Source organism: Nannobrachium achirus, assembly GCF_963921795.1.
Source record: "Nannobrachium achirus genome assembly, chromosome: 5".
NCBI lineage: Eukaryota > Metazoa > Chordata > Actinopteri > Myctophiformes > Myctophidae > Nannobrachium > Nannobrachium achirus.
Genome location: NC_137814.1, coordinates 24,366,235 through 24,387,534, shown reverse-complemented (window position 1 = coordinate 24,387,534; position 21,300 = coordinate 24,366,235). Strand labels below are relative to the sequence as shown.

Sequence of the window (21,300 nt, the reverse complement as noted above, 5' to 3'; positions counted from 1 at the left end):
ATGTTTACCTGTCACCGCATCAGGCTGAAGCAGATCAAATCAGGCTGAAGCGGGCTCAACCAGACTGAAGGTGGCTCAGTCGGACTGAAGGTCCACCTATAGGTCACAATTTCTCCTCTGGGCACATGTCACTTTATCTAGAATTGTCTGTATCTAATGGTACCGTTGAAATGAAGATCCCTAAAATAACCTCTACCTCTCTCTCTCTCTCGTGTCAGGGTGTTGCTGAGGGTGAGGATGTTGTACTATCTGAGACAGGAAGTCATCAGAGATCAGGCTGAGCGCATCCTGGAAGGAGCAGAGTACAGGTGGGTGGGAGAGGTCCCTGTGTTTCCCTGTCCCCTCCTTTTCCATCTTTGAAGGTTCACCTTGACTTCACCATTGGCAGAACGTAGAACAACGTTCACCTCTCCCCATCTTGGACTCTCTCTCTCTCTCTCTCTCTCTCTCTCTCTCCATCTTCCTAGCCTTCCGTCACTCCCCTCTTCTCACCATCTGTCCATCTTTCCTCTCTCCAGTGCTCTCCACAATCCCCCACTGCGTGTGTCCCTCGTCGTCTCTTTTCAACTACCATCCCCCTCTCCTCTCCTCTCTCTCTTCTCCTCCCCCATTATCACCCTTTCACCCAGATGTGTATGCATTCATAATGTAGAGGACGTGCACTCCATGTTGATCTCTCTCTCTCTCTCTACTCCACGCTCAACGGTCACTGTGACAGCCCCCTATGTGTGTGTGTGTGGGCATGCGCATGCCTTTGCCAGACATGAGCATGCGGTGCCAGTGCACCAACATATGCCAGAGGGATTTAGCATGCCAGTATGTGTGTGTGTGTGTGTGTGTGGAGCTGTGGCCAGGCGTGCATGCTGGTGTTCCTAGAGATAAGGGGCTGGGGTTGAATCTCTCATTTCTTTCTAGCAAGTCCATTGTCTCCTCTCGTTTTCTTTCTCTTCCCTTTCTGCCTCAAGTCTCCTTTTTTCCAGCGTTCCCTTCACTCTCTAAATGGGAAGGTTTCATTTAGTCTTCTGCACAAAAGCGCGCTGTAACTGTCTGTCCCACGGAAACCGAGTTTATTGCTTGTTTTTCATATTCTAATGTCAGACAATGGGGAAAAAGGAAACGTGACTTCAGGTCAGCGGCATATGCACATGTATTTCGTTTTTTTATTATTCTTATCTGTAAACAATACAGTCTTATTTGGGAAGGACATGCTCCAAAATGACATGTCATCTTTTAACTAATTTACTGCCCCAACCCGAGAATCCTGGGGAGAAGCTGTTGGTCTAGGCCGCTGCGCCCGAGAAACCAGACAATTTAATTTGATTTAATGTATAAAAAATAAGCCAAAATTGGATTGCCAATCGGCGGCACAGTATTGGCCAGTTTGTGGACTTCCGGGTTAGGCCGGTGACCCGGATCCGGAAACAGATTTTTTTTTCTTTCTTTCTGTTTATTTACTTTCTAAACACTGCTGAGGCTAACTGGAGAACAGAAGATCGGATTCACATGCGTCTTCTTTTTTTTTGTCTTCACGAATGGCGAATTAATAATTATAATTATATAGTAATGACAACCTTTTGGAAATGGAAACAAAAAATAAAGGGTTATTCACAAGCTACCCACGAAAATTGGTCCTAACCCACTGTTTGGGAAACAGTGCTCTAAATAGTAATTGTAAGTGAAGTTTTAATGCTGTTCGAGTGTTCATCCCGAGCCTCCATAACTGACCCTTCACATTCCCTGGTTGGTGGCTAAAACCGCCAAGGGAGCCAATCTGATTAACACAAAATACCATATAATCTGATTTACTCCCTATCTCTCCACAGCACCCTAATGTCTCTTTCTCTGATTTGACAGAACAAAACTAACTTCTTGTCAAAGACAAATTCAGTGCATGCAGCAGACAGATCCGATAATGTCGCTCGTGAGATGAAACGTGATGATAAAAGCTGTCTGGGAACAATAATGATGACGTGTGTGTGTGTGTGTGTGTGTGTGTGTGTGTGTGTGTGTGTGCGTGTGCGTGCCCATAGTGAGTTGGATATCTGGATTCCCCAGCCGTTCCACGCCGAGGTGCCAGCTGACTGGTGGGACAGTGAGGCGGACAAGTCACTGCTCATTGGAGTGTTCAAACATGGTAAGAACACACACACACACACTGTCCACCATCCTAACCCACATGTATGTACTGTATGTATACACACCAGCATCACATGCAGGTAAACAAAAAACACACAGGCATCTGTGTGCATGCGCGCGCACACACACACACACACACACACACTGTCCACCATCCTAACCCACATGTATGTACTGTATGTATACACACCAGCATCACATGCAGGTAAACAAAAAACACACAGGCATCTGTGTGCATGCGCGCACACACGCGCGCACGCACACACGCACACACACCAGTGACTTGAAACACATCAAACTCCGCCCTCCACTTCTGCTGTCATTGGCTGATTGGTGTTACCATGGGGATGGCTGAATGCAGATGCCACGCTCGGTGTGCTGTCTGGAGGTTGATTGATGGGTGTTGTCCGACCACACCGCCACCTGCAGTGTGTGTCTGTGTGTGTGTGTGTGTGTGTGTGTGTCTGTGTGCGTGCGCGTGTATTTCACAGCTGTTTATTACCTGCTTCTCACTGCAGTATGTGTGTTACAGGTGTGTGTTAGCTGCTTCTCATTGCAGTCTGTGTGTGTGTGCGTGCGCGCACGTGCGCTTATGTGTGTTACAGGTGTTTATTAGCTGCTTTTCAAAGTCACTGGAATGTTGTTTAACCACTTGATCATGAGCCAAGAATAGACGATCTACAAGCTCAAAGCTCGCCGCGTTTGCGACGTGTTTTGAGATTGTAGATCTGCTATTTCTAGCGAAGAGATTTGGTGTCGAAGGAAACGACAAGCAGACAAAGTGCAGTTGTAACTCTGGCCCATTTAAGTGGACACTAGGACGATACCAGTTTTTAAATGACATTCACTGCCATTCATGTTGAAACGGTGTGGAAAGAAAACACAACGTTCAAGTTACTGGGCATAGGTAATTTACCCTATTGAAAGACGCTGGCATTGATTTACATTCATTTACAATTACTGTATTCCTCAATGACCCTAGTCCAAGCCATTCATATTTGTGCATTGTGTATTAATGTGCATAGTTAACATTGACCAAAAATATTATTTTTATTGAAATTGGACAAAATGTAAACAAACATGATATCGATACGTTTATGATAATGTAGCCTACAATGACTTTCTTACTTTTTTTAACGATATAACCCAGTTTACTTTCATTTAGCCTGATAACCTAGGCCAGTGGTTCTCAACCTTTTCAGGCTGTGACCCCCAAAATAATCATATTTTAACTGGGGACCCCCACGAGCACTAAGAGTTGAGGCATTACATTTTGTTTAACACGGTTCTATTGTGAAAACAGCACACAACACCTTGCGTTGCGAGCATGTAGATCGGCTATTTTCACAATTTCTGCCTCTAATATTTGACAATTTGGCCAATGTTTAATTTGTCATTTTAGAGGTATAAGGGTCCTTAAATTGTCCCTTTAGAAATGTGCAGATACCCTCCATAAGCTGGTTTGTTTACTGTTGAGTGAGAAAACAATGTTGCACATTAATAATCATCTGGAGACCCCCCAAAATAATTTGGGGACCCTCCTGGGGGTACCGACCCACAGGTTGAGAACCACTGGCCTAGGCTACACTGTCTTGTTCAGGTCAGCTTGTATCAGGGATACGTTTTTGCAGCGAGTAAGAGCCAGGTGCCATTGGAACCTCATGTGAACTCTGTGTGTGTGGGGGGGGGGGGGGGGGGGGGGGCTGTATTCAAGTGTCCCATGTGCCACATTGGTGCCACTGCCCCGCCCCACAGTTTGGAAACCACTGGCCCACTATAGCGGACGGATACAGGCCTGCCTGTGGTTTCCAGAGCTCTGCGGATGGGGACCCTCATTCATATTAATTTGGGATAATTGTCATCATTTCTCCATCATTGCCGCCTTCTCTGATTCAATTAGGCTCTGTGGATGAGCTGGGAGTGCACACACGCGCGTTTGCGCACGCACAGACACACACATACACACACATACTCCCTCGCTCACTCGCTCAGGGATACAATAGGGCTCACCCATAGTTAATCATAATCCTCATTCACCAGGGAGGCCTTCAGAGGGGGGGAAAAACACACACACACACACACACACACACACACACACACACACACACACACACATACACACTAACACGAATGCTCACCGCCTCACATAGACAACCAGCGACACACTCAGTAGTCACATACACCCACTATCTCTCTCTCACACGCACGCACGCACACACACACACACACACACACACACAGCCTCAAATAGACGCACACACAGAGAGGGGGAGAGTGATGGCCTATAAAAGCCCTAATGATTAGCGTTTGGCTGCGGGCGCAGAGATGGGTCCGTGTGTGTGTGTGTGTGTGTGTGTGCGTGCGTGTGTGTGAGAGAGGCCGTTAGGAAGGATGTGTCACCACATCTATCCTAATTGAAATGTGACGTGGAGATGGTGGACGAGGGGAGGAGGGACAGAGGGACAACGTATCAACACACACTCTGTCCCCGTCTCTTCTCTGCCTCCTTCCATGTCTCCTCTGTTTCCTCTGCTATTCCTCCTCCTGGTTTCATCATCTTCTCTCCGCCTCGCTCACTTCCCGCTGCGTCCCAGTACGATCTGCACGCTCTAATTTGTTCTACTTGGATGCACTCAACGCGCGCGCACACACACACACACACACACACACACACACACACACACACACACACACACACACACACACACACACACACACACACACACACACACACACACACACACACACACACACACACTTTTCACTATACTACACCTCACATACGGACACCGTGACTCACTCCCCCCCACCCCCTCTATCTCCATTGCTTCTCTCTCTCTCCCCTCACTCGCCTCTCTCTCTCTCTCTCTCTCTCTGCCTGCTAACACAAATGAGCACCTGCAGGCACACTTTGCCATGCACACACACTCAGATTGCGCCTACACAGAAACACACAGACAAAAACACATACACATGCGCAACTGTTCATGCATGCGCGTATGTGTGTGCGTACGCACACACACACACACACACACACACACACACACACACACACACACACACACACACAGCCTGTCTGTCTTGTCAGCAGCTGGCTCCTGTGGTCTGCCCTGCTGGCGCTGTTTTTGTCTAGTCCGTCATTTAATATGGAGATTGTGTGTTTGTGTGTGTGCGTACATGTCAGAGTGTGTTATGGTGTTGACTCGAGAATGAACTAGAAGGCGTTTTGTTTGTGTTCTTTATAGGAGTGTACCTCCAGCTTTGGGAGTTTGATCTCCGTAGTTTTTTGCTGTCTCTTGTTCTTCAGATGGTTAGCAATGATCTGACCCAGAGGATTGCTTGTTTTAGTCCAGACATTAAATTAAATATAGTTTTAGTCTAGACCTGAATGGATAGTTAGTAAGTCATGACGTTTTGGTTTTGGGATTTTATAAAAATGTCAAGGCAGTGTCACGTTAGAATAGGACGTGACACCTGTTACAGAACCCATCGGTATTATTAAGAACTAGCCCTTACCCGTTCAAAGATATGAGCTCCAAAATGATGTGCAGTGTGTGGGTTATGGGATGTGCACTGTGCATACAGTATATGAGGGATGGAAAGTAACTTTAACTGGTGCTTGCATGATGTAGGAGCATCAATGTAAGAAACCCGTTTCGTTTAATGGCTACAGAGATACTGTCCCCCCCCCCCCCCCCCGTGTGTGTGTGTGTGGGTTTGTGTGTGATTGTGCATGGCCTGAACAACAGCGCCCCTCCCTTAACATGTGTGGTCACAAAAGGTACTGTAGGCTAAATAGATATAGATACACCATAAAAATGCTATTATACAGCATACGATTTGTGAAAGTGACAAACGGGCTTCACAGTTATGTCAGGTGTGTTGATATGCTGATGGTGATGCGATTTCAGATCAATTGCTCCAGCCACCGAGGAGAAACGCTGTTTCAGACAGACAGACAGACAGACACTCACTCAGACAGACAGACAGACACTCACTCAGACATTCGCAAAATTATAGTATAGATAAAAGTACCATAGCAAAGTGCTGTTTATAGCTTTGTTCAGCTGTCTTTATAAACCCTTACTGGTCCATTTTTACACCTTCAGGGTGGAATTAACAAGATTAAGATTGTGTTTGTTGTGTTTTTTTGTTTAGTTTTTTTTTTGCTTTACTTACCATTGAACACTCTCTGCCCCCCCTCCCCCTTCTCTCTGCGTCTCCAGGCTATGAGAAGTACAACTCGATGCGTGCGGATCCCGCCTTGTGCTTCTTGGAGCGGGTGGGCATGCCCGATGCCAAGGCCATCGCAGCAGAGCAGAGGGGCGCCGACATGATGACAGATGGTGTGGAGGGGTAAGAGACCCACTGCCAGCACAGATCACCACCACCGCCTCCTCTATACTCTCTTTTTGTTTTCTCTCTAGTCTCTTCCTTCCCGCTCAGACATATTCTTCTGTCTTTTTGTTGTTCACTTTACACCCTGAACTTTCACATTTGTATTGTATTTATTCGCCTCCTCCACACCACCTTTTCTCTCTTTGTGCTTTTGTTCCTTGTTTGCTTTACTGCATCTTTGGCATTTCTGACAGAGAGAAAGGAATGAGGTTTTACTTCCTACATTGAGTCACGTGGTCAATACTCACTCTTGGCTGCCCTTCCATCTCTCCATCCCCTTCCTCCACCCCCTCCCCGTCTCTCTTCTCCTCCATCCTTCTCCCCACTGCCCCGCCCCGCCGCACCCGTCTTCCGTCCTCGCTCCGTGGGGGTCCACAGAGAGGACGAGGACCCCGAGTACAAGCCTTTGAGGATGCCTTTTAAAGACGAAATGGACGACTTCACCAACTCTCCTCTGGATGACAAGGACGAGGCAATGGAGGGAGATACTGATGGTAGGCCGACAGTTGCACGCACGCACACACACACACGGTTATATACATGAATATGATCAAAAATCTCTTCAGACCAACACTATGTAACATTTGTTATCAAACAGAAGATGATGCGTGTTGATTTAAACAACAAAAAAAGAGGCATACAATATTAATTGAATGAGATTGGCAGCAGTAAATGTAAAACTGAGGTCAAACACCTCCCAATCCTCCGCTCTCTTCCTCCATCCAGGCAAATCGGGCGAGAACGGTCGCGTTGCCCCATCAGGCGGAGGAGCCTCAGGCTCCAACGAGCGCCTCTATTGGCCAGCGGCCTCTGCCCTGACCGCCCGGCTGCGCCGTCTCATCACGGCCTACCAGCGCTCCAACCGGCGAGAGCAGCTCCGCCAGGAGGCCCTCAGCAGGCCGGACGGCCGGCGCCGCAAACGCAGGGAGTTCCAGGCCAGCATCGCCATGGTGAGCGAGGGAGCAGCAGGGCCCACCTACGTCCAGGAGGGAGGACCCGGGGTGTTCATGGCGGAAGGAAGCCCGTATTTGGCCAAGGGAAGTCCTTATTTGGCCAAAGGCGGGCAGTTCCTGCCGTTGGCCAAAGGCGGGCAGTTCCTGCCAGACGCAGCGGCGGCGGCCCACGCTGCCCTCATGGCAGACGGAGCCATGTTCTACAAGGAAAGAAGACAAAGGTACCATTCTTGACCCTATGTTCAGCTGAACTTGGTCTATATAGACGTTGTGCATAACTATTTCCGGGTTCTCGGTCATGTGTTTCATTATCATGTTCCTGCTCCTTCAGGTGGACGCGTCGCGAAGAGGCAGATTTCTACCGCGTCGTATCGACCTTCGGCGTCGTCTACGACACGCAGAGACAGAGGTTCGATTGGACACAGTTCAGGGCCTTCGCCCGACTGGACAAAAAGACGGACGAGAGTCTGGAGAAGTACTACTACTCCTTCATCGCCATGTGTAAACGGGTCTGCCGCATGCAGATCAAAACCGACACAGGTGAGCAGAACGTGCGCACACCTCAGTTAACCAATTTAACACGTAGGATGCACATGCACACACATTAAAGGTGATACACCATGCATTTAAAAACATATTGTTTATGTCCCAAAAATGTTTTTCAAAAGGTTTGAGGCTAAATTACCACTCCTGAATAGAGAGCCTCTCTCCTTTTTGAATGGCTCTCAGAGCATTTCAGCTGCAGTACCACCTTTGGCCTGAACTGCGCCACCCCCCCAAAATCTTTATGGAAAAAGAAAAAAAAACTTTTTTGAAAAGAAATAAAATATATATATATTTTGATTTTTTTTTATGATGACGTCACAATCGGCAGATGACGTCACAATCGGCAGCAAATCTGGATAGCCTGTTTTGAGAACCCGTGGGATACTTTTAACCTTCGCCTTCTCAAAACCAGAGAAAGACACAACGGTCAGAAATGGGACTTTGTGAGGATAGAAGGTGCTAGTGGGACCCCAAAAAAAGGTTTTAAAATAGGAAAAGTGAAATTTCATGGTGTATCACCTTTAATGACTAAACTCAATATACTTTGTTGACCGGGGTCCCCCAGGGGGTCTATTCTTGGCCCTCCTCCTTTTCCCCTCTATACCAAATCACTCTACAAGCTTTAAATGAGGATGCGTTGTGAGCTTGTAGATCTGCCATTTTTGCAGAATGTTTGCCTGTTATGAGATGCCTGGAATTGGCATGAATTGGCGTAGAAAATTAGTTCTATGTTCTGTGTACGCAAGTTGAATAGTCTTGCGTTTGAAAAGTGGTCTTATAAAAACTCCCTCCTCCTTCCCTCCAGAACTCCCAGACCCGACGCTGATCATCGACCCGATCACAGAGGAGCGCGCCTCCCGCACCCTCTACCGCATCGAACTGCTCCGTCGCATCAGGGAGCAGGTCCTCCCTCACCCGCTCCTCTCTGAGCGCCTCCAGCTCTGCCAGCCCTCAACCGACCTCCCCGAGTGGTGGGAATGCGGCCGCCACGATCGAGACCTCCTGCTCGGAGCCTCCAAGCACGGCGTGAGTCGGACGGACTATCACATTTTAAACGACACCTCACTGGCCTTCCTGGAAGCCCACCATCGATGGAACAGCCAGAAAGGTGCCGGTGCCGCTGTGCCGGCCCAGGCCGACGTAACCAAAGTCGGGGATAGTGACGCCGGCGCCCTCCTCTCCCCCGCCGAGCTGGCGAGCGCCGCGTCCGCCGCCAGCGCTGCCATGGCGGCAGTCAAGGAGGAGGAGACTGAGGAGGAGGTGGCGGCAGAAGGGAAGGAGATGAAGGAGGAACAGAGCGAAGGGAAGGAAGTGAAAATGGAGGCTGAGGGAGAGAAGGACATTGACAACATTCCAATCACCAAGACTGAAGACACGGATGAAGGGAAGGAACGAGAGGGAGGAGCAGAGAAAGGTGAGGCCCCGGCTGCGTCACCCAAGGAGATCAAGACAGAGGAGCAGGAGAAGCAGGAGGAGCAGGCCCAGCCCAAAGGAGAAAAAGAGGAAGAGCAAGCGAGCGAAGATGGACAGAAGGCGTCCGAACCGCAAAAGGACCAAGAACAGGAGGAAGGAGAGGACAAAGAGGAGAGTTCCACTCCTCCCATGGAGTCTCTCAGGGACCAGACAGAGACCAACACCACAGAGACGCCCCAGCATCCCGCCGACTCCTCCTCTCCCAAAGCACAACCAGACCACAAGACCGCAGAGGAGCGGGACGAGGAGGAGAGGGAGACCCCCGACACTCCCAAGTCCCCCAAGTCGGCTGCTACGGAGAAGAGCCCAGAGGAGGAGGAGGATGAGAGGGTGGATGAAGACGACAAGTCGGAGAAGTCGTCTCAGGCAGAGGGTGGGTGCAGCGTCTCTCAACAGTTCATTGAGCTAATTGATTTAAAAAAACTCAATTCTTCGAATTGTTTTTTAAATCGAAAATGTCAGGTCTACAAGCTCACACTGTGACGAGTTGTGAACTGTGAGCTGATATTTTTGTGCGACACTGTCTCATTAAATGGGGCTTAGGTGCACAGTCAATTATAAAGAAATCTATTCAAATCTTGCACCTATTGAACAAAATAATATTATTATTATTGTCATATTTGATATGAGCAACATTTTTTGAATTCACATTTTCTCTACACAGCGAGTGCTGCGTCTGAGCAGAAGAACTTTGATGAGGAGAGCATCGCCTCTCTGAGCACGTCTGTCAAAGACGAGACCAGAGACGGCTTCTGTCCTGACGACCTGCCAGAGCCTTCTGCCCTGCAGGCTCTGCAGGACCGCAGCTACGGCTTCTCCTTCTGGCCTAAGGTGAGATGCTCGCACGCACGCAACGTGGCTTGAGGCATAGAAGACGCGCACAGCACACATGCCTATCACAATTATTACATCATCACCTAATCACATTCATTCCAGTCCAGAATTAACAAGTTTTACCTGTCCCATACATGTGTCCCGTTCATGTCCATCTATGGTCATTCCAGTCCAGAATGAACAGGTTTTATCTGTCCCGTACATCCAGAATATGTGTGTAACGTCCGTCCCGGTCTGATGATTGGATGATTAAAAATGTCCAATGAGACCATACTTTGAGGATTGGATTGGATTCACATGACAATTCGGCCCTCCAGATAAAATCATTCATTCATTCAGAATTGGAAGAATGTATAGATCAGAGTTCATAGCTCTAGAACATATAGAATAAAAGTTCACCGCTTCACTTCGAACCGAGGTTTGATTTTTTTATATATATACTGTATATAAAGTTAATGAATCATGCAAGTTTTTTGTCATACAGCAGCACACACACATTATGTAGCTGTTGCATAGAGGCTGGTAATCACTGTTAATTAGATTTTTCATTATAATATAGTGAACCCACCTCTCCTCTCGTTCAGGACCGCGTGATGATCAACAGGATGGACAACATATGCGACGCCGTCCTGAAAGGCAAGTGGCCCGTCAACAGACGGCACCTCTTCGACTTCCCCGGCAACCTGTTGCCGAGCTACGGATCCACGGCCACCGCCACGGCTGTCACCGTGGCGACAGCGGTGGCCGACAGCCCGCTGCAGAGGCGGAGCTTAGCGGAGTTATCCATGGCGGTCGCAAGCCACGCCTCCTACAGCGGCAGTGAAGACATGACGCTGTCGCCGCAGGTCAACGTGAGTGTCGACCTTGCTGTCTTTCATTTAATTTATTTGCACAAATGGCAACAAAGCAACATAGTCGGCAACAACATGATGAAAACAAGATTATGCAGATTCGATTATTTAATCTCACCTTAATTCATTGCTAATATGCTATACAAATGGAAAGGTAATCTGAAAATGTTAAAAAGCAAGCTAGATACACGGTTTAAAAGAAAAAAAGGAAGAAGGGCTGCCATTGTTTTGGTAATTCGGCACCCTACCTCCGGTTCAGCCAATCACAAGCTTCAGCGGGCGGTTCTTAACTGTCGTGACGGGTTTTTGATACACGCCAATCCCACATCTTTTACAGTGAGGTCTCAATATTGTCTCTCATAAGTATAAACAAAGTATTAAAAATGACAGTATAAACACAGAAGAACTTGGTGTACTGATTGTACGTGACTTTGTTGTAGAGTTCTCAAATTCTGCCCGACTCTGACCCTACCCAAGCCGACATTTTCGGGCCGGTTAGGGCCCAAAATGTATGCTTTATTAGTAGGGCCGGGCCTCGGGCTCAATGAAAAAATAAAAGATAATAACTCTGTGATAGAATTCTCAAGATCTTCCCGAACCTGACCTGACGTTTTCGGGCCTAAAATGTTTGCTAATTAGTCGGGCCGGGCCTCGGGCCGACCCAGTTAGGGCCAGGCCTTAATTTTCATGCCCGTTGAGGACTCGACTTTGTTGTAGCCTCTCATTCTGCTCCAGTCACGGCTAAATAGATTTCATATCCTGTACACCAAGCGTTTGTCGCAGTGTAGTAATTTTTCCAGAGATTAAATTTGTCCTGAAGTTGTCCTTTAAAACATCCTGTCAGCGTTCCTCGTTCAAATCGATGGCTGCTGTTAGCTGCAAATTTACGGCCATAACAGAAGAGACAAGGTAGAATCGTTGTTCTCCGTAACGTGATACGAGAACACAAAATACCAGATGAAAGTTGACATTGTAGGGCTTTTCTCTTTGAGACACACCAGTGACCGTTTTTTCTTTTTTTCCCTGGTCCTTTCAGGACCCACTGAGCATGTCGGTGCCTCGTCAGAGGAGGAGGAGGAGGAGGAAGGTGGAGATCGAGGCAGAGAGGGCCGCCAAGCGACGCAACCTGATGGATATGGTGGCTCAGCTCAGAGAGAGCCACGCTGCCGCAGAGTCCCAGAACCAGGCCATAGACCTCACCAAGGTACCCAACACATGATTGCTGTTTAGATAGATTGTTAGACTCACTGACCCACGGACCGAAATGTATTGATCGGTATGGATATTCAGTTGTTTATCCTATCCTCCTGTATTAAAATTGGCTAATGAGAGGGCGGGTGGCCGGACCTCAGTCAAGTCGCTATGACTCAGACATAATAACCATAAACCCATACGCCTATATATAGGCATGTATGAAGATCCGGTTGTCCACAGCCACGCATCTGACCGCTATGCCCATATATGGTCATGTGCATATATGGTACTCAGCGTGCGCATCGGCAAGGACCCACCAATCCAACCGATATGCCAATATATGGCCTGATACCAGCAGGGATCTCCATATATGGGCATAAAAGGGACCAACATGTGTTGTTGTGTTAATCACAGGGCATGCACCACCACCACAAGGCCTCCACTTCCTCATTCGCCGGCTTTCCCAGCGCCATGGGAACAAGCTCTTCCCTCAAGGCCCAGATGGAACTGCTGCAGCAGGCCACTCCCCCTGGCCACAGAGCTAACGGCTCAATGGTCGACCCGGACCTGCCCATCATGAGGAGGAGGCGTGGCCGGAGGAAAAACGTAGAGGGACTGGAGCTGCTGTTCATGGCCAATAAGAGAGCAGGAGGGGTGAGCAATATTTCTGTGCATTTTGTGGGTTTGGTTTTGCGTCGTCACCGACGTTTGATCTTTGCACCCAAATCTCTGTTAAAATGCTTCTCTTTCCCTTTTCTCCTCCTTCATCTCCCCTTCTAGGATGAGTCTGAAGGGACCAAAGCTTCGAGCATGGAAGTGGCCCATGAAGCTCCCCGCGTGGACAGACCCCTGGCTGTAGCCAGGCAGAGCCCCAGCCCCAGCGCCAGGCCCCCTGCCCCGGGCCCGGCCCCCGGCAGCGTGGAGGAGGGCGAGGCAGCCGCAGCCGTTTCTAACAAAGAGCTGCGAGACTGGCTGAGACAGCATCCCACCTACACCATGGACATGACTGGATTCACACCAGTATGTGCAGCACTCACATTTCTTTCTTCCTAGTTTTTGTCTGCCTTTCTCTTCATTTCTTTCTACCTTTAACCACTTTCTTTGTCATACGACAAATAGGCAATTTATACGTTCACAGTATGTGGCATTGCAAGTTCGCAACATGTTGTGAGCTTGTAGATCTTCTATTTTTGCCTCTTTAAAAAAATGTGTGTGTGTGTGTGTAATTTCTTTTTTGAAGAATATTTGACGAAACTATCAACGCCAGGGTTAATGAGTTTAAACTCTCAGTTCTGTAGAAGCTCCATTAACAGCCATGTGTGTTTTTTTTTTTTGTCCCCTACAGAAGAGCGAGGAAGTCCTGCTGTCTCAGTTCAACAAGCCCAAGCAGAAGCGCCATCGCTGTCGAAACCCCAACAAGATCGACATCAACACCTTGACCGGGGAAGAGAGAGTCCCCGTGGTCAACAGACGCAACGGACGCAAGGTAAATTCTGACCCAACAGCCGATCCCAGCCGACATCCTGGCTGGTCCTTTTTCTGTTTTCTTGGTGACAGTGGTGTGCCAAGACCATATACAGTATGTGTGCTATGAAATTTATGTGAAGAGGGATTCATCAAGTCTTTGTCCCGTTTCCCAGATGGGCGGCGCCATGGCTCCACCAATGAAGGAGCTCCCCAGATGGCTGCTGGAGAACCCTGAGTTCGCCATCGCTCCTGATTGGACCGACATTGTCAAACAGTCTGTAAGTAGCCGATCAATATCTACACAGATTTCCAATAATTAAGATGAAGTTGGTTTTGGATTTAACCAAGTTAACCAAAGTTATATTGCGGTTATGTTGTATGACTCCAGTGAGGCATTTTTTTAAGATCTTGACAGATCTTGACAATCCTTCTCTTTGGGGGCAAATGGGGAACTGTGGCCAAATACATACATTTTCTTCTTGTCAAGGACCCCCAAATGTTTGAGAACTGCAGCCTTTGAGGAAGCACTGATTAAGCATTTGACGCCTCGTGAAGGCCAAAGCTGTGCACTTTTCTGATCCCTCTCTTTCTCTCGCTCCTCTCGACAGGGTTTCCTTCCGGAGGCCATGTTTGACCGCCTGCTGACCGGCCCAGTGGTCAGAGAGGAGGGGGTCCGTCGCCGCGGACGACGACCCAAGTCAGAAATTGCCAAGGCGACCGCAGCGGCCCAAGCAGCAGCAGCTGCCCAGGCTGCTCAGGCCTCTCTGGCGGCAGCAGCCTCCTCCACAGGTACTACCATGACAATGACACTAATATATTGTTGCTGTCAGGCAGAAACCTCTTATCTTCATATTCTAACTTTTGGTGTTTTTTCCTAAGTTATCAAAATCAAAAGTAGCTGATCCTCAAGCTTGAAGTGCGCCGGATTCAAATTTGTCAATTCAAATCCTGAAAAGTTACGTTTTAGACATGAGGTTTCCACCCGACAGAGACGATATACATGCTGTATATAGATAGATGTAATCGATGACTAAAGGTTAACAAATAATTGAATCACTTTCGCAGATCTCACATGCCATGTCATGATGCGTTGTCAGCTTGTAGCTTGGCTAAATCCGCAAAGCTATTTAATGTAGAGCGAAAACTGAAAGGGCATTAGTATAGAGCCCTGAGGGACTCTGGTCAAGCAAGTATTTGGTTTAAGTGGTTAATAAAATCATTTCTTAAAAGTAATTTGGGCCTGTCATTGTAGGCAAAAAGTTAAAAAATAAAATCACAATAATTAAAATATCTGGAAAATGGCCTATGTACCACATGTTTGAGGAAATCTTTGTTTTGCCTTTAACGACATGCCCAAAACAGAGCCGCCAAGTTTAAAAGTGTTTAAATAAAAGGACGTTGTCAAATTGTGTAGTTGAAACAAAATTGAAACAAAATGGCACTGAAATATAATCCACTGTCCTTGCAATGCTCATGTCCATGCTGACACAACAAATTCCCCAGCTTCATCTAAAACCGCCGTCTCTCAACCTCTGGTCTGGGGGACCACCAGGGGCCTCAAACAGCCCTCACGGGACTGAATGTAATCAAATTTGGTTCCATTTTTACAGTGTCAGAGTTAAATCAGCACATTTTACAACGTAGATTGGTGAGAGATGAAATGTTTTATCAAATGGGGCGGGGGCGGGGGGGTCCTTGAAGTGAAGAGGGTTGAGAATAGGGATGGGACGTTAAGCGATATTATCGTTTATCGTGATAAAAGAACACTCATGATAATCGTATAGTGGAGATTTAATTTATCGTGAAATCGTCCTCCGTCATGCACTGGGATCAATTCACCCTCAACTCAACCCTCTTTTGATAAAACGTACTTATAATAGACGTACTTAGATAGTCTTTATTTTTTCACTCTCTACCAAATCGCCCATCGGCTATTTTTGGGCAAATATTCTGCCCCAGGATAATGGATGTTGAGGATATTTTGATTATCGCGATAATATTGTAAATCACAATTTCTTTGGTCACAGTAATCGTGATATGACCTTTTCATATTGTCCCATCCCTAGTTGAGAATCACTGATAAACAACAAGCCAGAACTAACCTGCGTTTGTGTGTCTCTCTCCAGGAGGCCTCAACCCTCTGCTGCTGAACGGTCTGTTTGGAGGCATGGACCTGTCGTCCCTGCAGAGCCTGCAGAGCCTCCAGCTGGCTGCGGGCCTCATGGCCTTCCCCCACGCCGACCCCAAGCAGGCGGCGGCCCAGGCCTCCATGGCCTCCATGCTGCCCCTCATGCTGCCCGGCATGGGGGGCCTCCAACACATGAACATGGCCGGCCTGCCCAACATGTTCAGCCTGGGCGGGCTGTTCGGAGGCAACCTGGCGGCGGCGGCGGCCGCCGCGTCCAGCTCCGCTGCCGCCGCAGCCGCCGCTATGCCGGGCAACAACAGCGCCAACGGAACGCAGGAGGAGGAGGAGGAGGAGGAGAGGACGGGCAAGAGGAAGAGAGAGGAGGACAACGAGGTGGAGCGAGGAGACGGCGGAGAGTCGGAGGAGGCGGGCGAAGGCACGGAAGGTAGTGCTGCACAATGTATATCGTTATCGTATCTGTGTCGTTATCGCGGTATGACCATGTGCAATATCAGAATCAAAAGGCAACCCATATCGTGCCCAAGAGTGAAACTGGCTTTTTGTAAGAATGATTCGTTTTCACTTTCGCTACATAACCCAATGGCACTTAAAATCAAGAGCGATATTGACTTGTTGTTATGCAGTTTTATGAATAATGCTTCGTTTTCACTGTTGCAACACTTAAAATATTGGATATTGAATGTGTACGGTAATATCGTATCGATATCGAAATATTTGGCATAAATAACCGAGATATGAAATGTTGTCCATATCGTGCAGCCCTAACGGAAGGTGGAGAGAAGAAGTCGAAGAAGAGGAACAAGCGGCGGAGCGAGGGTGAGACGGAGAGCTCCGGGCGGGGCGGGGCCCAGGTCCAGGCCCCCGACTCGTCGACAGACCCGTCGGTCAATGGCGACGCCGCCGCCCTGCTGGCGGCGGCCGGCATGTCGGCCAACTCGCTGGCGTTCAACCCCTTCCTGTTGTCCAGCATGGCGCCGCAGCTTTTCTACCCCTCCATGTTCCTGTCGCCCGGCCTGGCCGGCCTCGGCTTGCCCGGCTTCCCCAGCGCCGCAAACACGGCCAACACACTGGCCGAGCTGCAGAACGCCATGGCCGGAGCACTGGCGGGCAGCGGCATGGCGGCCAACTTCCTCGCCGCCGAGCAGAAGCAGGAGGCAGGAGGAGGAGGAGATGCGGGAGGAGAGGAGGAGGAGGATGAGGAGGGTGGAGGAGGCGAGAGTGACTTGGCAGAGGAAGACGGAGAGATGGAGGATTCACTGATGGAGGATTCACTGATGGAGGACAGCCGGATGGGAGGGGATGAGGAGGCGCAGGAGAAGGACACGCCTGAGAAGGAGGACAAGAGTGACTGAAAAAGAAAAAAGAAACCGAGAGAAAAACACACAGAACTGACTGGCCTTGGACATTTCCTGAACTCAAACCTCCTTCCTCAGTCTCTCTGTCGTTCCCTCACCCACGTCAAGTTTACAAGCCGCCTCCACAAATATCCAAACTTTATTATTATGACAGTTTTTCGTTTTCTTTTTTGTTTATCTCTCTCCGCATACGTTGTTGTTGATGATGATTTAATTTTTCTTCCTCTCTTCGTTTGTGTTTTTCGGCCAGGTATATTTACTATGCGTCAGAGAGCAGAGGTGTGTGTGTGTGCGTGTGTGTAAGTTAAGCTTCCCTCTCTCTCTCTCTCTCTGAGCGGTAGTCTAGTCAGGGATTGTTCACATGGAGGACTCGCTCTGAGTTCAGCTCACATTTAAAGACTGTTTGTTTTTGCCTCTACTTAGCTTGGTCTGCGGCCGCTCTGAACAGCGCGTCTCGACTTTGTTTTTTTCCTTGATTTTTGGATCCCTCGCATAGGACTTCACATGGTTCCAATAGTACTTTATTATTGCTGCTTTCAGTTCTCACTTTTTTTCACTTCCTCCCTTTTTCTCTCGACCGTTAATATTATTGGTAGCATCTCGTTGAAGAAGTGAAAGTGGCTCCAGTAGCGTTCCAACATTCTGTCTCTGTATGACAGTGGTGATGCTACTGCTGCTGCTGCAAAAGGAATCATGGGTAATGGAGTTTTATTTTCTGTTCTGTTTCAGAGCAGAGTTTTGTAGTTCTCACATATCAGACCAGGTAGACTCTGATGACAAAAGGAATAAAAACGAAGAAAAAAAGAAGAAAAAAAAAGAAATGATCATGGACTGGCCTAACTCAGTCACACACACTGACTACAGCAGCACACACATACCAACATACATTCATGATGAACACATTATTACATACATTATATACATAAACACACATGTGCACACACTAACCAACCACCCCTTTGTCCAGTGACTGTTTATAGAGTATGGAAGTAACCATTTCTACCCTTTTCCTGTGTGCACATATGTGCATGAGTGTGTATGAGTGTGTGTGTTTGTGTGTGTTCTGAACCGATACTGTTTTCTCCAGTCCCACACTGTTTGACTAGCAGTCCTGAGTCTTTGCACTACTCGTCTCCAAATTCTCCCTATCCTCTCTGTCTCTGGGCTCGTTGGCTTTGGCCTCCCTGGGCGCGGCAGGCGGGCTGGGCCTGCCGCGGACGGTGCCTTTCCGTTGGTCCCCGGCTCACCCAGGCGAGACCAGTCGACCCCCACCCCGAGACAGAGGGATCTGTGAATGGATTTGGCAGCGGTAGTCGACACCAGGGATGTGATGTTTTCTATTTTATGTTCAGGTGTATTTTTGGACACACAACTCTCACATCAGTTTCTTATGGAAATGTGTGTCTTTATAGTGGTGTTGTGTGGTCCTCTTCACATCCCCACTGAGCTGACTGAGACCCAGTGCTGCTTTCTAATGATGCCTCTCCAAGACTGTTTTCTCTAGTCACACACACTGATGATGCCGGGCCTGGCCGAAGCAGGACACAGCATCATAAACGCACACGTTTATGAATCTGTACAATCTTGACATTCTGGTGTTCGAATACACTGCAGATATTTAAACAATAAAAGGGCATGAGTGCTGCTTGATGTTATTCGCGTTTTCCAAATGACAGGCCCATTCCCAAGGCTGCTTGAGTTTCTAGACAAGCGAGTATAAAGTCAAGCTCACCTTCAAGAGTTTTCAACGATTTAAGCTATATTCTCGTGCTTTTGGCCAGGTCTTCTTAATATAATACAGCCCAGCAGATACAGAGAGAGAAATGGGGGATGTATTACTGAGAAGCCATTGTTCAGTATAGCCTATGTTATGCTTGGGTGCATGGGAAGACCCGATCTACAAGCTCTCACAGCGCATTGAGAGCTTGTAGATTGACTCTTTCCGGTGAATGACACCGGTGTGCAGCAAAGTATAAATCAAGCCGTTAGGTTCCAGACAGAGCGGTGACACCACAAGGTGTTCTGGCATCCTGAAGCGCTCCCATGTACTGCTAATAACTTCCACGTTAGAACTTCTGGTTCTCTATTAAAACACTGTGGAAACGTTTCAGCACTCTGGACCTCTTCCCCTTTTTCTTAAGAAAATGAATAAATCTCTCGCTCTCTAATGCTGAGACCGCAATAACCAAGGCAGCTTTTGAATGTTCCAACATCAATTTCCCAAACAACACACACACACACACACACACACACACACACACACACACACACACACACACACACACACACACACACATGTACACCAACACACACCTTTTATTATGAATAACCACAAGTGTCGTATGAAAAGAAAGAAACTAAAACTGTAAATGATGGCGATGGAAAAAGTACTGCAATCAATTTTGTCTCACTCTGTTCCTGTTGATGCACTGGTGAAGAGTTAAAATAATCAGGTACCTTTATTACTTAGCTACGTTTCTTGAAAGATTAAAAAAAGGACTTTTTGTTACTTTTAGCCAGCAAGCTGAAGAGCATTACCTCAAAATTCTTATCTAGCCTTGAAGTTTACAGACATACCATGTAAATGTTTTTGTTTTATTTTGTTCTCTTTTTTTTTTTCCTTTTCTTTTTCTTTTTTTGGTGTGTGTCTTTTTATTTTGTTTTTGTTTTTTTGGAAACATCATGTATGATGAATTGTAGCTATGATGCTTTTAATAAAAGTGAATCATATTCGCCTAGGAAACCAAATGTCTCTGTGCGCTCTCCTTTATTACCACTTAACCCATTAAAACTGGGAAATCATCAGTTTTAGATTTTTGCTAATAGCTGATATACAAGCTCATAGCATGTCACTTTGTGCCATGTTAGGAACTTGTAGAACTATTTTTGAAAATGTTTGTGTGCCGATCTTATTAATCTTAATTTTGGAGGTACTTATATCACTTGTATCGTTTTTCACTGTTGATTTAGAAGACTTAGAATCAGATGCAACTGACATCAAGTATGCCTTTTTATGCCATATATGGCTAAAAAGCGGAAACGGCACATGTCCTTGTCCGTCCGTCCACGTTTTTTTACGGTCTATGGGTTTGCCGCTCTGACAACGCTGACTCTCACGCTCTGATATCACTGTGATGTCAAGGGAACCAAATCTCTTTTATGCCCATATATGGAGATCCCTGTGATGTCATGTCAGGGGAACCAAATCCTTTTTATGCCCATAATGGAGATCCCTGTGATGCCAGGGGAACCAAATCCCTTTTATGTCTATATATGGAGATTCATTATGTCATCAAAATTAAGACCATAACTGAATATCTATATATATATCACTGTGACATCACAGGTGATATCACAGTGACAGTCCATATATGGGTATCCCTTTTATGCCCATATATGAAGATCCCTGATGTCATTTATATACTATATTAATGGCAAAGGCATGGCCCATATCTGTGTGGCTGGTTCAGATGGGGATCTCCATGTATGGGCATAAAATATATTGTATGTATATCGATACATATTAATAAAGGATACAATAAAATAGAAAGTCCATATATGGTCATTCCCAGAAACAAAATCTATTTTATGCCCATATATGGAGATTTCTGATGTGATCAATCCCAGGCCGAAAATGTCAATATCAAGTCCATATGGATATATATTGATAAAGGATAAAATGTCCATATACAGTATGGGCATTCCCAGATGATGCCCTGTTAGGGTACCCCTTATGCCCATATATGGAGATCCCCAGGCATCAAACCCAGGCCCTAACTCACCAAGGCCCTGCTTGGCTTTACTAATTAACATATGTTTTATGCCCATATATGGAGATTCCTATATATTATCAATATTAAGGACATTATTAAGGATATTATGTTATCAATATTAAGGACGTATCTGGGAATGCCCATATTTGGTAATATCCATATATGGGCATG

The 21,300-nt window shown here is 47.2% G+C and overlaps 1 protein-coding gene across 1 annotated transcript in view; it reads left to right on the top strand.

Annotated features, from left to right (window-relative positions):
* Positions 1-17,353, top strand: part of chd7 (chromodomain helicase DNA binding protein 7) — a gene marked incomplete at its 3' end in the record, with an annotated part of 108,095 nt that extends 90,742 nt beyond the window's left edge. Inside the window, exons 26-42 of the mRNA XM_080725656.1 lie at positions 219-308; positions 2,031-2,134; positions 6,363-6,492; positions 6,913-7,028; positions 7,261-7,708; positions 7,819-8,027; positions 8,839-9,879; positions 10,171-10,337; positions 10,925-11,191; positions 12,228-12,395; positions 12,800-13,039; positions 13,166-13,405; positions 13,731-13,871; positions 14,026-14,130; positions 14,461-14,641; positions 15,979-16,425; positions 16,761-17,353. Coding sequence (XP_080581782.1) covers positions 219-308; positions 2,031-2,134; positions 6,363-6,492; positions 6,913-7,028; positions 7,261-7,708; positions 7,819-8,027; positions 8,839-9,879; positions 10,171-10,337; positions 10,925-11,191; positions 12,228-12,395; positions 12,800-13,039; positions 13,166-13,405; positions 13,731-13,871; positions 14,026-14,130; positions 14,461-14,641; positions 15,979-16,425; positions 16,761-17,353 — 4,687 coding nt within the window. The remainder of the gene's footprint in view (positions 1-218; positions 309-2,030; positions 2,135-6,362; positions 6,493-6,912; positions 7,029-7,260; positions 7,709-7,818; positions 8,028-8,838; positions 9,880-10,170; positions 10,338-10,924; positions 11,192-12,227; positions 12,396-12,799; positions 13,040-13,165; positions 13,406-13,730; positions 13,872-14,025; positions 14,131-14,460; positions 14,642-15,978; positions 16,426-16,760) is intronic.
* Between the last annotated feature and the right edge of the window lie 3,947 nt (positions 17,354-21,300).